The sequence below is a fragment of the Botrytis fragariae genome (assembly GCF_013461495.1).
Source record: "Botrytis fragariae strain BVB16 chromosome Unknown tig00000251, whole genome shotgun sequence".
NCBI lineage: Eukaryota > Fungi > Ascomycota > Leotiomycetes > Helotiales > Sclerotiniaceae > Botrytis > Botrytis fragariae.
The window spans coordinates 25,784-42,262 of record NW_023501003.1 but is presented as its reverse complement, the minus strand read 5'-3'; the positions used below and the strand labels follow the sequence as shown (position 1 = coordinate 42,262).

Genomic DNA, 16,479 nt, shown 5'->3' with positions numbered 1-16,479 from the left:
CGTGGGTTGAGCAGATAATGAGATTTCTGTGTAAGAAACCCCGTGAGCAGACAAAATCTTTACTCATCTATATTGATTTACTTTCTGATATAACCCCGATAATGACGCATGGCAAGAAACGAATATGTATTCCTGTTATACATCTGCAACGAAATATTTACAACTTAGATCACGTTTGATGTGTAGGATATCTGAGAGTTACACCCAGCAAGGTGAAAGAGAAAAATTACACAAATTCATCATGAGGATACCTAGTGATGATATTTGTCATGACATTTATATCTGCCAAGATACCCAAGCGAGCTTTCTACAGAAGCTAAAAAAATGACGATGGCGAGAAATCAAGACAGGGGAAGGGCTTTGCTTAACTCGCTCATACAGGGTAAGTTCCAGCTTATATGCATACGGGTTACTTGCCAAATATAGTTTTCAAAGGTGATTTGTGGAACTTCGGGGAAGTCGTATTTATTTAGACCATGGCGTGAAAGCAATTGAGCGTTTTCAGGAACTTGTTCTGGTAGAATTCGATAATCTGATGTGCAAAAAGCTGGGGATAGTGTGCGATGAAAAGAGCTAAAAAGGAATAAATTGTACGAAAGAAATTGTGAGGAACTCCAGAAGTAATCTCTACGCAATGGGAAGAAAGCATCACAGTATTTGCAAAGTCATTCTTCTTGCTCAAAGGCATGAAGGTGGGTGGCAACGAAGAAGGAGCAAGCATTTCTTACTCATGATGGTGATATCAATATTCTAGCACATCACCTGCTGTCAAGCGCGACTCTTTGGGTGCCCAGTTATCACGAATGTTCTTTATATTAGGATTTTTATGTAATCATCCTAGAACACAATGGCCATGCGAAAGAGTTAAGCCTACAAGATAGCTTTGAGCTTGTATTCCGCAGTAGATGATACGGAGAGGGCCCGGCGGTTTGGTTGTCGAATGATGTGCTGTCCCTCGGATAAGCTAGCCTATAATAGTTAGACCCCACTAAAAGCATTAGTCTCGAGCTAGCAGACACGGAGTAGTTACTGGCGACTCAGGACTACTCCTCATATACAGAACAACACTCTAGGAATTCTTCGAATATTGATAATATTGATATCGAAATCAGAAAATACCAACGCTTCTCGAATGCCATCGATGGCTTGGTTGATGATTATGATGCGAGACCTTTTTCAATGCACATCGCTATGACAAATACATTTAGACGTCCATTGCCAACAAATTCACGATTCTGCTTCTTCCGAACCCGCATACTTTGTGCAATCTGACGAGATGGACACTGCTTTGCTAACCTTACTTCAGCGCAACCTCTTTATGACAGTGGAGCGAGTATTCGATGTTCGCAAAAGCATCGATCACTAAATAGCCGCAATTCATGAGTTATAGAGATGCGATGAACCAATAATTTTCACATCAAATATGAGTAGAAGATCTATGAAATACTAGATTTTTCTGTTGATCAAAATCAACGACGTCGAAGATTTTACGAATATACGTTGCATCATTGATTTAAAGTTCATTATCCTTGCAATTTCTATATCCGATACACAATTATGTCTGATTTCGGTATCGCTCATGTTTTGTGGCCTTTGAAGGATCGATGTGGTTTTCCATAATCAGCTAGTGCTGACTTCTATCTACGTATATCTTTTCATCTGGACCTCTAGAATCTGGATACCGTCCTGCATCGAAAAATCGATCTTATATATTCCCTTACCAATTTAATTATTATTGACAGCATCACCTTGGACGATCATCAGGTGTGCCGGGGATTTTTACATACATCTCCTGCAGAATTGACCAGGAAAGAGCCGCACGCACCATTTTATTTTCGCTACGTCGTTAAAGGTGTAGAAAATGGTAAATTGTAACGAGAAACCCTGGTATTCCATGTGCCAAAGTGCCAATACAATCGTTCTCCCTGTTGACCCGCTCACGCTAAGCCCCGTAAAGTGGAGGCAGTGGATATGTAACATCCGTCCTGGCAGGGTCAAGAGTGGAGGGATTATAGCTGAATATATTATTAGGACAACAAAACGGACGATACTGCCGCCGTGATGTTCGTGGACGGTTTCCAACAATTGCTTTACAACTTTTCGAACTTCCAAATCTAAGTACGTTGCTACGATTAACCATCACAGCCCCGAGAAAGATGTCAACAATCACGAGCGCCGCAACTGCATCGGCATCGAGTCATTTGATAGGGCCATTGACCACAACTTATACACCCACAGGCTCTGATTGTACTCAAATTTTCTGGGCTCAAAATCTGAAAAATTCTTGGCTTGCGCATGGTGCTATCGGTAGTGGGAGTACGACTTGTATGCCCAGTGGATTCAATCGTGAAACAGCGTGTAAGGCTAAATTTCTATTTTATCTTCTTATTCTCTGCCATGATGGTCGTCGTTGAACATTTTTCTTGAAATCTCGTGTTCAACGTTCTGGGTTCATTCAAACATTTTCTGGGTATCTTCATTGGATCATCTAGACAATTTCATGCTGGTGAATAGCTCTTGCTAATACCCAATAGATTATTATTCTCCAGGTGTCTGTCCAACGGGCTATAGTGCCGCATGCTCGTCATATTCCACAGGCTCGAGTGCTACCAAAACCATAGCTACCTGCTGTCCCACGTACGTGTTACACTAAGAGAGAGGCTCAGGTTTGAATAATCGTTGGTGACTAACAAAAAACATAGAGGCTATACATGTTTCGCGAATAGAGCATCAGACCAGATTTATGGATGTACGTCCTATTTTTCGGAAGATGAAACATTATCGATCAACAGCGTATTATTCGATACTGTTACTGCGGCAAGCACAACCTCATATCCTGTCATATACGCCAGTACGACCATAACTGTCACATCGGGGGTTGACAAGGTGGCAGCTTATGGTGTAATCATAGAGAGAGCTTCGGACGATCCTTCTTGGGTATCAAGTACAGCTTCATCTTCTACATCTTCCTCGACAGCATCACCGATTGGAAGTGGTTCAGCCGCTGTCGCATCCGCAACTTCGTCTTCAAGTAATTTATCATCAGCAACAGATTCAGCATCGACGTCATCAGCATCATCGAGTACAGGAATGTCCACTGGCGCCAAAGCTGGTGTAGCTATCGGAGTCGCCCTTGGTGTTCTAATCATTGCAGCGGGAACTTTTCTCTTATTCAGAAGACTCAGAAGACGCCCTCGTGGATTACAACCTGTTCCTATAGGTGAGCTTGATGGACCAACGCAATACTACGAGAAGCCTAATAGCGATGAACCTTATAATACTCCTCCTTATGTCACGGAAGCTCCAGATACGACGGTATATCAACGAGGAGGAGAATTGCATGGCAACGATATATCTTACGAATTATCCGGAAGTACGGCCGCGGGGAGATAGAAAGAAGAGCGGAGACGAGAGGTTTTAAATTTGGAACGTGGACTGTGTTTTTTATGCAGCATTGGTGGATGATACACATCCATTAGTCCGAGATTTGACGAGAAAATAAGATACCCAAGTCGTCAAAAATATAGGATGATGAATAGGAGGCAAAAGCACCTTGAGGGGTAGGCCAATACGTGATAGTATAGGAAAAAGCGTACGTACTTTTCGTGGAGACAAGCAATCATTGAGTGTCCAAGTGATCTTGGATGCTTCAATTATATTTACATGTATATATATACCAGTCATTTGTTTTAATGATAAAGAATAAAATAAAGAGAATATAGCGACAAGTACTTGAGGTTGTGAGGAAAGAATCAAACGTACACTGATATCACAATATACATATGCGAGTAGAGAATTGTTAAAATCTCTATAATAGAGGAAATAAACAGTACATAAACTGAAACATAAGCCCCTGAAACTAGACGAGGAGATCTTTGGGGAAGAAGACTAAGCAGAATGAAAAGGGAAGACGTTGATTTTTGGGGTATTCCGCAAATGTCGATGTGAATCTTATGATAGAATTTGGTTAATTCGGAAAGTAAAAGGTTTCGTGCGTTGGGTTGTAATATAAATTGTGGTAATAGGCACCTGGTATTTTATAACCAAGTGATATATATGGTTAGACTGCTCCGTACCGGTCTCAAATTCGTATGTAGAAAGATTTATGAGCATTGAAGTTTTGGTTTTGAATCATGAGCAGTGTGCAGTGTGGTAATTTCTTCTTCACCGCCTTCTGGTAATTTTTCCACCGGAAGTACTATAATCCGAAGTCTTTGCTCATCGATATTTCCTTACCTACCTTGGTAGATGTCAAGCATATCATCTCCATTTCCTCGATTCGTTTCAATGCGACGGCAAACTCTTCTTCCTACTGCGGCAAGGTTGTGGCCAAAACCTTTGTATGGCTACAGAACAGCAGTCCATACTGCACGATGTTCCCCCTCTCACACTTTTCGACGCCACTTTTTTTATCCCTGGCATGAGCCTCCAAAAAATCCTCTCATGACGTTTGGAAAAGCACCGCCACCCAAGGGACCTCAACATTTCGGCGTCTTTTGTCCTCTCATAATTCCTATCCCACGAACAGAAGTACTGTATTGGGTAAAAAGCGTGAAGGATGAAAAATCATTGAGAGCTTTAATACTCATTACTGAAATAGTTTTCTTGGGATCAATAATACTTGGAACTGTAATTGAATTTAAAACCACGGATTCAAATCCATTTGACTCACCTAGGTTCACCAAGTTTTCTATTGTTGCAGAGGAAACTGTCTCATCGACAAGTAAACTTTTGACTATTAAACCGAAAAAATCTACAAAATCAGATCCTTATGCCTCATACTGGGAGAAAGGCCTCTGGTCAGTAGAATTTAAGCAACCATTATTGCAAATTGCACGATCTTATACGCCATTACCACACGATGAAAATGCCACAAATAGTGAACTTCGTTTCTTGATTCGAAAGGAACCAAATGGAGAAATGTCAAACTATTTATTTAGGCTACAAGCCAATTCCGAGATTGAGCTCAGAGGCCCCCACGTTGAATTTGACTTGCCAGAGAATGTGAGCGAGGTTGTTTTCTTGGCTGGTGGGACGGGAATTGCTCCTGCTATGCAAGTTGCTCATACCTTACTGGAAGTGCGAAAGCCAGAAGGCAAACTACCACGGATTTGTATAGTTTGGGCAAATAGGAGAAGAGAGGATTGTGTTGGGGGTGAAACGTACAAATCTGGCTCAAAGTCAGATACACTTACAGCGCGGAGCTCTGTGGTTCAGCAATTGCAAAGGATGCAACAAAAATACCCAGAAAATCTTCAAGTAAATTATGTGGTGGATGAAGAGGGAACGTTCATCAATCAGAAGATGATATCACAAGCCATACAGTCCAGTTCAGCAGTAGATTCTGGATCAGTCATAAAGAAAAGTAATTCAAAACTACTCTTCGTATCGGGGCCGGAGGGTTTCATAAACTACTTTTCTGGACCGAAAAGGTGGAGAAATGGCAAACAAGAGCAAGGCGAAGTTGGAGGGGTCCTTGGCTATATGGGCGTCAAGGACTGGAAGGTATTCAAGCTTTGAATATAACAAATGTACTTTTATGAAGATCTTACTACTCCCACAAAACTTGTAACACATATTTTTTTACAGCACGAAGATGCACGTGGTAGATCGCCGTGGTCTCTTTCAAGTCAGATTTGATGAGGGATGTCTACGCAAAAGTTACTCGACAGGGAGCTCTACCATTTTATGAAGAGAAACATCTCGATTCTTTCAAGCATGAGGTTGGCAACGTACAACCCTTTTTTTTTTTTTTTTTTTTTCAAGGGCTTCTGACTGTCCATTCCCGAATCCTCAATTTCGGCTTCTCATATCCTGAAACTCACTCATAGTTGAGGGTTATCTTGGTTCCAGATGTTTACCCATCACGTTGGATCCTATGAGTGACTTTCTATGTTCAGATGCTTCGGAGCAGAACTTTACTTTGAGACTCAATAATATACCAAGCTCCTGTTAGCTGTCTCTTAGCAATATATTGCGATACCAAAAGTCAAGATTTAACAATTCTATGTCACATGCGATGCTTATGTGTTCACATTGAAACAAAAGGTACACCCGGAGTCATGATTTGAAAGATGAACGTAACTACATGAACTCTCAATCTTACTCCAAATTAAAGGACAAATACCAACCAAATGTTATGTAGTTCGCCCAATCCAGCCGGGTAAGCATAAAGCCCTACCAAGATTTCTATCCCAAAGATCCATCATTTATCCCAAACTAAACTCCCTCAACCTCGTCTCACAATCTTCCTTACAGCCCACCACCCCACATTCTTCAACAACCCCCCACAACCTTCACCATCCTTATTAAAACCGGACTCGTCAATCTCCCCCAAACCTTAATCCACCCCCCAAAACCCTCACAACATTTACATATCTCGGTGCAGACCAATTCCCCAAAGTCGCTAACCATCCATCTAACCCTTTGATAGCTAGGAATCCGAATTTTAGCGTACCGGTGTAGTAGCAGGCGAGGAGGAAGAGAGAGTAGAGACACAATTTTCCCCAGGGTTGGGTGCTGATGAAGAGGATGGCTTTGAGGAGGTGGCGCGGGAAGCGGGAGAGGGGGGTTGAGAGGAGGTTGAGGGCTTTTTTGAGATTGAGAGGGGGAGGGTGGGGGAGATGGGGGAATTGTGGGGGTGTGTGAGTGGGGGCGATGGTGATATTGTGTGGTGTTGAGGAGTTGGTTGGTACAGGCTGTGAGTCTAGCAGAGCCATCTCAGACGATTCGAGTTGTGAAGGCGATGTGATGTTCTCATGTTTGTCGCTGTTCTGCTTGATCCTTGATCCCCTGAGCGGCGATGTGGAGATATACGCCTTGGTAGATGACGGATCAAGAGCCGAAATCGTTGTACCACATTGAGGACCCGGGTAGTTCAAGATTGCTTGAGATTCTGGCCGAGCAAGAATTGTCAAAACTTGAGAAAGCTTGCTGGATGATGTAAATCCAGATGATTCACGATCCGGAAGTTCTGTTCCCAGCTCCCCACTGTCGGGACCATTCAGTGATGGTCCGGAATCCTCCCTGCGAATCGTTGCTCCAAACCGAATCACCGACCCTGTATCTTCGTACACACCCGGCTTCAAATTGAATTCCTGCATCAACTTATAATAGCTTTCTTTCAAGAGTCTCATATAATACGCTTGACTCTCCTCTCTGATTGGTTTCAGAAGCGAAAACGAAATCTCATAGACGTGGCTAACGCGAACAAAAGATTGTTTGGGCATAGACCCCTGTTCGAGATATACTTGTTCTAGTGACAACTTTGGTCGTGCTGAGAATCCTTTGATCGGGATTCTTTTATCTAGACGTTTGTATTTCTGAACAACTTGCTTGGTCGTTAACTATTGAATTGTTAGTGGGATTCAATATTGCTGTTTGGTTTCCTGGAATCTTACCAAACAGATGTAACATTTTACTTGTCCATCGTCTTGTTGAAAGACATCAAGGATCATGACGAAGTGGTCATATGCCATTGGATCTAACTCAGGATTCAGGCATGGACTATGAGATAGAATACATCTGACATTATCAATACCTCTGGAACTTCTTGGGAGGAAAACAATTCTTCCTACACAAAGATCTCTGATCATCAAAGACTTATGTAGTTGTGGTGGGAAAGTGTTGTTGCTGTTTGGTACGCATTGGTTTCGAGGAATCACAAACTCTTGTTGTGGTTGGATTAGAGACATTTTATGCCAGTTTATGTTGTGTATGTTATTTGAAAAGATGTTTTTTTCAGGAACTATAGTCGAGTGTGAATAGCTGTTGATATATGAAAAGTAAGAAGCTATAGTACTGCCCATCTTTATAACTATTTCATCTCTCATACTGCCATTCATTTTCGATTGGTTTGGAGAAGTGGATACAGCAGCATCGGGATATTTATAGCTAATGTATTTCTCTGGTATGAAAGAGCATGTGAATGTACAGTCACTTGGTTGATGGTAGCAAACACTCATTTGAGCCGTATGAAACAAATTATAGAGGTGTTTCACTAATAATCGGTCTTCGATAGCTCGGCAGACTGGGAAAGTGTCATGACATATCCATAGCTGTCGAACCATGTACGTAGAATTCTAGAAACTTTGGCTACGACTGGATGACTAGCCACGACTAATATGTGAGTAAATTGAGGAGATGCAACGCAGAACAAGCAAGGCAAAGTGCTGTAATTGCCACAATCGCTATCACGTAGGCACAAATTCTGTAGTTTGCTTGGTGCATCTGAAACACATTATACATTGTTAGGCGTGTCTTTACAAAAAGTGAATGATAAATCAGCAGCCACAAACTTCGAGGAAGAGAGTTCTAAAGATACTAATAAATATATAGATTCGATACTTTTATCAATATCTACCTTGTATTTAAGAAATAATGAATTTAATAGGAAGAATCTTGAGCATTCTCCATCACGTGTTCGTCCATCAAATGTGTCCCACACACACCACAGTGACTCCAAACCCTTTCACTCCTAGACAAATATCCCCTGTATAATCTATCTAATTGATTTGCTTTTTGGCCGTTAATCTCAATAAATAAAAGAGACCGCTTTGAGCTTGGTCTCTTTAGATAAGCTCGGTAAGCTCGGTAAATTTGTTGACTTAAAACTTCTTGTTCAATCACCACGCTTGATCAAACAACTAAAAGTCCATCCCGATAGCTCTCAAAGATGTCTACACCAGGTCCTCCAACTAAGCCCTTCAGGTGGATTGAGGGATTTCCACTACATTGGGAGATTGTATCTGGTCACCCTATAGCCGAAAAACTTGGCAACATGCGCGCAGCTCTTGAATCTAGTGCTGATCCAAATGCACTAGATAAAGCCCCACGCCCTGAACAGAGTATGGGTCGACCACTCCATTATGCTACTGATACTCTTCATTTCGATTTCATGCCTCGATATGAAAATTTACCTATTGTGGAGTTGTTGTTGGAATTTGGAGCTGATCCACGAATGGAAGGTATGGCGGGACTAAGAGAGTCACCGTTGGAAGATGTGGAGAGGATAGTGCAGACTAACTATCCGAAACTTGGGGAGAGGGATATGGAGATTTTTAAAGCGGCGTTGGTGGCTATGGAGGAGAAGGCGAGGGAGTTAGAAGGTAGGTTTCCAAGATTGAAAGAATTGGATTAGACTAACTTGTTCCTATAGTGGATGAGGCTAACAGAGCGTAAGTTACGCTGGATTTGAATTTGAGTTGTCTGGAAGCTGAACAATTTGTTTACTTGTAGGGCGTCATGGACGAACTCGTGTCAAGTCAGTTGAGAAGAAGCCGTCTCCCTTATATTGAATGAAATCTTTCAAAAAAGCGATATGAGGAATGAATTTTGAGTATCGACATTCCACATCATTCTTCACAGCTAAAGATGCACCTTTATTTGATATTGGGTGTGGAATCCTCGCCATAGACCATTAGACAGCACGTCTCTCGAGCGTATACGCCACCTGTCGAAGAACTTGCTATTTCAATGAGCAAGAGCGCTAACAAAGTTTCACCAGTACGCAAAATAGCGATGTATCTGATAATAGCCTCAAAGCAACTGATCATCCACAAGGTGAAAGTCCAGTGAAAACATCCCGTGACTATACGACCACTTCCGGCCTTGTTGGTAAGTAGCAAGCCATCAGCCATATTTTCCAATACTTATCTTTCAGCTCTGTATATACTCATCTATTTCTACCCAATCTATACATGAAAAGAATTTCCAATCTATCCATACAACAAAAAGGAATAAAAAGTAGGAAACCGAGAGAAACGCAACGATTCGGTTAATTCACAAGATCTCTCTCTTTTCATTCTCTCGCCTGATGGTTTCTTCCTATTTTGTCTATGTGCCGTCGAATTCTAGACCCCAATAATTGACATGAAAGAATACATTTTACTTGAATCGTTGCGCGGGATATACTATTGCTATATATACTGGTTATATCGTACATTTATAGTGCAAACTTCAGTGAGTGGTCTGCACTATACAGATATATCTTATTAGATACTAACAAACATCCATACAATCACCCCTTATCACAGCACCCCACGAAGTTCCATTTATCTCTATCCCCGTCTCTATCCTCATTTCTATCCCCTCATACCTCACCCAGGTCCCATGATCATACATGCCATACCGTATGGCAATATACCTATGTGAGGTTATTTCCCCGATTACGCGTTATGGTATATGATTCATAATTTACCCGCGGACTGTAAAAAAGCGAGTTTGATCATAGACGCTTAAGATGCTTTCCTACGAATTATACAGATATATGGTTTTGTCGAACGGTAAGAGACTGACTATATCACTAGCACTTTTCACCGAACAGAAGATCATTCGGTAGGAGGAACATCTGAAAACAAATACAGGCTGTTCAAAATCAAACTATCGTACTTTACTCAACGTAATTCAGATATCAAACACGCTAAATAACTCCCCTTGAATGCTTATGCCAAGTCCATGCACCCCAGACCATCCGTACCCATATATTCTGTGCGTTACAAACATGACATCATATCATTCCCATTCCCATCGCCCTATCTACAAGACCTTCACCTTCGTCCACTCACTAACCGATCCCCCCAAATTCAACCCCATCTTCGCCCACCATCTCCTAACCTCCAACTCCTCTCCTTCATTCCCTACACTATCTTCCAGCGCTTCCTCTATATCACAAGTTTTATATTCGACTCTTCCACCTGGTCTTCCATTCGATCCATGACTCAGATTTGCCCACCACTCCAAAACTTCTACGTGACCATTCTTCGTAGGACCTACTAGAACCTGATTATCGAATGCTAGTTTCTCGCCCTTGAGTTCACGCCATGTATCTAAGCATGCGACATGTCCATGAGCCGATGCGACTTTGGCCACAGATTCCGAATGCGCGATAGGAATCCCAGAATTATCCCACCAGCGGAGAACGAGAGCTTTATTATTTTGCGCTGCGGCTAATAGTGCTTTACCAGGTTTGAGTTGTAAAGCCGGAAGAACATCAGAGGTATTTGTTGTAGCTTCTGCATGTCGAGTTCGTCGTTCAGCTTCGTTATGGGGAAGACTAGCTTGTTTCCACCATTCAAGAACTAGCATATGTCCCTTGGAAGATGCTTGTTCCAGTGCCAATTCTGTGTATTTCAAAGGAAGTCCGGATTTTCTCCACCAATCAAGAACATGTACATATCCAGATTTCGAGGCTCCATCAATTGCTTCTGCAGTATAGTCCTTGGACAAGAAAGAAGGAGATGTGCGCCACCATTCTAGAATTTCGGTACGTCCATAAACAGCAGACGCTTTTGTGGGTAAAAGTTTCTGGCCAAAAGTTGCCCAAAACACGTCCTTCAATTTTGTTTCCAGATATGAGAGGACTTCCGCGAGGCAGAATTTAATGATGAGTTTAACGCATAGCGGGGAAAGCTCTCGCATGTTTTCGGGGGCTGTATTTAGTTTGTCGATGATTTTGTAAACAGGAGATGTGAGAATAACCCACTCGAGTGATCGCATGTAAGTTTGTAATTCATCTTTTGCATCATCGGGCTTTCGCTGCCATTCAATTGGCCTCGGTATTTTGGCGTACACATTGAGCGCTCTCGAAACCTCCCAATCTCCTACGTATTCGAAAATGAGGGACCAGATCTCTGGTGGAAGGAGCGCATCCGTTTTCAAATTATATCTTGCGAGACTTGCCGCACCAGATGCAGCGATATCCACATCATGTCCAATTGTCAAAAGTTCCGCTTGATTTTTGATAACGTCGACAAGTTCGTTGAATCCATCCCACCCGACGAAACATTTCCCGGGTCCCTTCGCATCATAATGCCACAGTATTGGTTGCATGACTCGAACCCATTGCCACTTCCTCCGTACTTTATTCAATTGTTTCTTGGTAATCGGGTTCTCCCACATGGATGTTGTCATTCCTGGTACAAGTAATATCTTCTTGGAAACGTCCCACCCACGGAGAATTTCCAGCAATAGACAATCGGTTATGCCGTGCAACATTTTCGCAAACGTGTCGGCATCGATAGGTGCAAGTACCAGTATATCTGCCCAGTCACACAATTCAAAGGCCTCTTGTCGAAAATATTCGATTTGATCTCGTTCTATACCCTTCCTTGCCTCATCCGTCTCCCTCGTCAAGAATCTTTTATTTTGGTATGCCAGTGCCTCTTGGGATAATCGATATGATGGCCACGTTTCTTCGTCAATAATCGCTCGAGTTTCGATCTTAGGATTCTTAGATAATCTCACGATGAGGGCGAGAGCTTGTGCGACATCTTTACTTCCATTTGCGGCCACCAGGACTTTCAACTTTTGAGATTCGGTAATCCTCATATCTGCAATTGATGAAGATGAAGAAATCTTGGGGAGTCCAGCAATAAATTCTCTCCTGAGTGCAGATGCATGGTCGGCCATTTTGAGTCACAATTACCTCGCTGGCGTTTCAATGCACAGCTGGGAAAAGGAAAGGAAAGAAGCGGTGGGTGTTGATGTGGATGTGGATGGCGATGTATTGACTGACGCCGAATAGATTAATTTGGGTTGCTGAAGTCTAGTCGGTGAGTAAAAACTGGAGTAGAAGTAAGTGTAGGGAGTATATTTTGAATCGTATGCAGAATATTTTCCGGTAGATAACAAGTCGAATGATCCAGTCAGTCGATAAGTTGTGTGATGGTATGTGTGTTGATAGAAAATGAAGTCGATGTATCGTATCACTATGAGCGTATGGTATTGTCTTGAACCAATCCAATATTCTTTGATGGATCATTATTCATTCATTATTCATTGAAACCTCGAAAAATGATGTGTGGGCTAGCTGAAACCCCTGTAGCCCCCGTACCCCCTCCCGGTAAGAGACGTCACTTTAGTGAATTGGGAGGCACAAGAGGCACTAAACTTTAAACGTTCGGAGCATGTGTCCCTACCGAAAGCCTGAGTAAATGCTGAAAGTTCATTGGATGGCTCGATCGAATTGCTGATGATGTAATCGATGTTGCCGATGTGAGTACACTCACGTGATGATATCATGACTAGTATACGACCAAAGACAAACGTCCAATGGCGAAGTGGTACTGCCTACCTTCTTATTATTAGTATCGCATTTCAAAACTGACTACCTAGGAATATTATAACAACTTCCTGAGGCTACTGTATTTCAAGTGAATATGAGCACATGGAATTCTCTTGAATCTCAAATAACCCGCAGAATTAATTCTTCCATGTAAGTTCCCATGCACAAAATGAGACTCCTATTGTCAAGGGCAGCAGTTTGAAATCACAAACGCCCATCATGCTGTGGCACCATATCGGTCGTCGATATGTATGTCGGCCATTATCTATGCCCGTTGCTATACGCAATTTGAGTATTCTACCCACGTCTTCCAGAACACTACGTCTCATTCCGTTCAAACATAGGTGCGTGTCAACACATACTGATTCGCAGAACTATGATCACTTCTTCCGCTATACTCGCGGTAAGTGGTTACAGGATGGAGAGAAAAGATTTTTTGAAAGGTATCAAGAGTTCAACGTCGAGGCACTCAAGGGCATTGCGATCGAAAGTGTCGGTGCTAAATCTTGCTCTTCAATGACCAAGATAAGCGAATCGGGTCGGCACAGAGTGTTCAAGCTGATAGTGGATAACGATTCCGTTGCAATTGCACGTATAACCCTTCGAAACCTTTGTCCAGATTCTAAAGCCACAGCTTCGAGGTGGCAACTATGGATTTCGTAAGTCTACCCCTAGTTCATTTCACGAAGTTTTAGCTGATATCTTGATCGCCTTAGGCTAGAACCATTCTCAAAATCCCGGTTCCTAAAGTCTATGCTTGGAACGCAGAGTCCAATAATCCTGTTGCAACAGACTATATCATAATGGAAGAAGCACCTGAAATATCGCTGGTAGATCGAAATCGCGAAAGCTATAAGGAAGTTGTGATAAGAGAAGAACTTGTCACAGAGCTAGGCTCAAGACAAAAATTCGTTGCTGATATAGTGGCCATTGAGAAGAAGCTACTTTTTGTAGTCCTTAAACGGTTGGTCTCAACAAACGCTATGGGGTCTGTGGAAACTGACTGACATCCCGATAGTCATGGTAGTATCTACTTCACCGGTGACTGGTTTTCTGGATGTGAAAAAGCAGAGGTTATGAATGACATCCCCATTGAAGTGAAGAAAGAAGTGGAAGAGCGTTTTGTAATTCGTCCACGGGTAGAAAACACGTCACGGGAAGACGAGCTTTCAGCATTGCGAATCAACCACGGTCCCTGTAAGCAATGGAAAGTTAATCATTTTCGATGACTATTAATTACTACTCTTGCTCAGGGAAAACTGCTCATGAATTTCTCAAATCTCAAGCTAATAATTGGATCAAATGGTTGGGACAAAGTAATCTTGCAGAATCGCCAAAAAAGGAAGCAATCTTCGACTCTCAACACTCTCCTAGTGCCCATATTGATCTTTACAACAGATTTCTGGCCATCCATCGCTTTATTATTCCAGAAGATGCAAGGATGGCTCAGTCTAATCTTTGGCATACCAATATTAATTCAAAGCATGTTTTTGTCAAAGATGACCATATCACTAACTAGTCTTATTGATTGGCAATTCGCATGGACTGGCCCCTTATTCCTTCAATTTGACGATCCGATTTTCACGAAGTACAATCGTGCGATGCAGTTGGCAAATTTCGAGGAGAGTAGCCCGATTGCACATGACGGCCGCCGCATCAGGCGCATAGATTGGGGATTTTTCAGAAAGGATGTCTACGAGTCAGAAAATGCTGACCAGAGTCCTATACTTAACAAAATGAAAAATGTGCCTGCTGCAGGTGTACGAAAAGAAATTCTCGATGATGACTTCGATACTTGGAATGGAGACATTGTAAAATTAAGACAACATTTGATAAGATTTGAAAGGATAGTTTTTACCTCAGTGTCACACATATCCCCCTTTCTTTAGTCCAATAAACTGACAACTACATAGAAATTGGGAAAAAATGGAATTCAACATTCCTGCCCGATTCGTTTTACAAAAGAAGAGGTGCAAAACCACATACAGGAGGTCATGATGTGGAGGGACGTCTACGATTTCTGAGAGGAAATGAAAGAATTCATTGATGAAGATGGTTATATCTCTAGTAAGGATTATCAAAAAGGGCTTAGAAGCTGGGTTCGTCATGAGCGAAGTGTGTGCACGTAATGCCCTGTTAATAGAGACTGTACTTATACTTCGAAGGAGATAGACGAGGCGTATGAGAGGAGGATTAAAAGGATTGAGAAGAATGGATGGGAGGTGCTTAGAAAGCGAGAATTACTGTATGGCTGTGGAACAATGCTTGAATCCGCGGCTTGTAAGGCCATTTATATTTATTAGAAAGTTGAATAAATTCAATCCACTCTGAGAAGTGTTTTGTTGGTGATCTGTTTAGTTACGACAGTTGAAACCTAATCTATGATTTAGGTATCCGTTAAGAGCTACGGTTCGTCCGGTGCTACAGTAAAGGGGGCTGTTATAAGAATTATCTTGAGTCGGGTATGAAGTCTATTAGATGAAGAGAGGTGAATAGAGTTATAGAGTAAGTGAATTAATTCATGAGTTACGAGAAGAGAGGGAATAGTTAGAATTAAAAAGTAAGATTACCTAGGTATAGTAGAGATCAAGAGATGGAAGTTGTTATTGTGAAAGACGGGAAGCTGGAGAGATGGTATCATTGGCAATAGTAGTCATTGATGAAGAGCTAAAGGAAGTTGGACGTGTATGTGCACCATTCAACAAGAGGACAAGTCTGGTCAATGCACCCTAATTAACGATGCTGATGTGATTCTGGCAAGAAGAGTTCTTCGGGAAAATACGGTTGACTCGCTACGTATCTTCGTGATTCCGTGTGGAATGATTTACCTCTGAAAAGTAGGTTAGAGTGCCTCGAAAGAATGTTAGAATATTTGAATCAGTCGTGAGGTACTTCAGTCTTCATACTGCATAGTATATCACCCGTGATACTCACAAGAACTGTATCTGAGTGCCATGGAAATCATAACAAGTTCCGAGAAGACTACAAGGTGTTGAAAATCAAAGGAGTCTTGAGCCACTGCCGGCTCATAGACGCGGAAAGCATTGGGAATTCGAGATGCAGGTCCTGATCTGAATCAGCATAGTGATAGAAAAAGACAGACGTCAGGAGTCAGAGTTAATGTATAATTTGGTCGACGTCAGAAGTGGACAAAAACATATCCCGTTACTCGGCTCGCCAGGGAACTAGTCTCGGGCTAGTGAAGACGGAATACATCCGTGCGCAAAATGGTCGTCGGTACCGTAGCCTTACGGCGTGATGAACACTAACAAATATCTACCCAAAGCGATGAGAATTTACAATTTACATCCTATCATTTTACTATCATTTGTTCGACGACATCAAGTACGAATATCAGACGGCCAGTCATATTGACTGTACATTTGCGAAAATTCAAGTTCCATTAAAATAAGCAA

General features: G+C 42.0%; 7 protein-coding genes across 7 annotated transcripts; 4 read left to right on the top strand and 3 right to left on the bottom strand.

The window, feature by feature from the left end:
* Positions 1 to 2,156: 2,156 nt before the first annotated feature.
* Positions 2,157 to 3,393, top strand: Bfra_011589 (uncharacterized protein; the record flags this gene model as incomplete). The annotated part of the gene is made up of 3 exons (XM_037341916.1): positions 2,157 to 2,358; positions 2,535 to 2,637; positions 2,703 to 3,393. 3 exons carry the CDS (start codon positions 2,157 to 2,159, stop codon positions 3,391 to 3,393), a joined length of 996 nt encoding a protein of 331 aa, XP_037187996.1.
* A 1,050-nt stretch (positions 3,394 to 4,443) lies between these two features.
* Positions 4,444 to 5,520, top strand: Bfra_011588 (putative cytochrome c mitochondrial import factor protein; the record flags this gene model as incomplete). Its single annotated transcript, XM_037341915.1, has 1 exon — positions 4,444 to 5,520. The coding sequence occupies one exon, from the start codon at positions 4,444 to 4,446 to the stop codon at positions 5,518 to 5,520; it is 1,077 nt and encodes a 358-aa protein (XP_037187995.1).
* Positions 5,521 to 6,323: 803 nt separating this feature from the next.
* On the bottom strand, positions 6,324 to 7,694 carry Bfra_011587 (uncharacterized protein; the record flags this gene model as incomplete). The annotated part of the gene is made up of 2 exons (XM_037341914.1): positions 6,324 to 7,346; positions 7,401 to 7,694. The coding sequence occupies 2 exons, from the start codon at positions 7,692 to 7,694 to the stop codon at positions 6,324 to 6,326; spliced, it is 1,317 nt and encodes a 438-aa protein (XP_037187994.1).
* Positions 7,695 to 8,674: 980 nt separating this feature from the next.
* On the top strand, positions 8,675 to 9,296 carry Bfra_011586 (uncharacterized protein; the record flags this gene model as incomplete). The annotated part of the gene is made up of 2 exons (XM_037341913.1): positions 8,675 to 9,107; positions 9,238 to 9,296. 2 exons carry the CDS (start codon positions 8,675 to 8,677, stop codon positions 9,294 to 9,296), a joined length of 492 nt encoding a protein of 163 aa, XP_037187993.1.
* A 1,240-nt stretch (positions 9,297 to 10,536) lies between these two features.
* Bfra_011585 (putative phosphopantothenoylcysteine decarboxylase protein) lies at positions 10,537 to 12,408 on the bottom strand (the record flags this gene model as incomplete). Its single annotated transcript, XM_037341912.1, has 1 exon — positions 10,537 to 12,408. The coding sequence occupies one exon, from the start codon at positions 12,406 to 12,408 to the stop codon at positions 10,537 to 10,539; it is 1,872 nt and encodes a 623-aa protein (XP_037187992.1).
* Positions 12,409 to 13,282: 874 nt separating this feature from the next.
* Bfra_011584 (putative phosphotransferase enzyme family protein) lies at positions 13,283 to 15,087 on the top strand (the record flags this gene model as incomplete). The annotated part of the gene is made up of 6 exons (XM_037341911.1): positions 13,283 to 13,722; positions 13,785 to 14,027; positions 14,082 to 14,260; positions 14,317 to 14,436; positions 14,462 to 14,874; positions 14,977 to 15,087. The coding sequence occupies 6 exons, from the start codon at positions 13,283 to 13,285 to the stop codon at positions 15,085 to 15,087; spliced, it is 1,506 nt and encodes a 501-aa protein (XP_037187991.1).
* An 893-nt stretch (positions 15,088 to 15,980) lies between these two features.
* On the bottom strand, positions 15,981 to 16,433 carry Bfra_011583 (uncharacterized protein; the record flags this gene model as incomplete). The annotated part of the gene is made up of 3 exons (XM_037341910.1): positions 15,981 to 16,134; positions 16,233 to 16,339; positions 16,386 to 16,433. 3 exons carry the CDS (start codon positions 16,431 to 16,433, stop codon positions 15,981 to 15,983), a joined length of 309 nt encoding a protein of 102 aa, XP_037187990.1.
* Between the last annotated feature and the right edge of the window lie 46 nt (positions 16,434 to 16,479).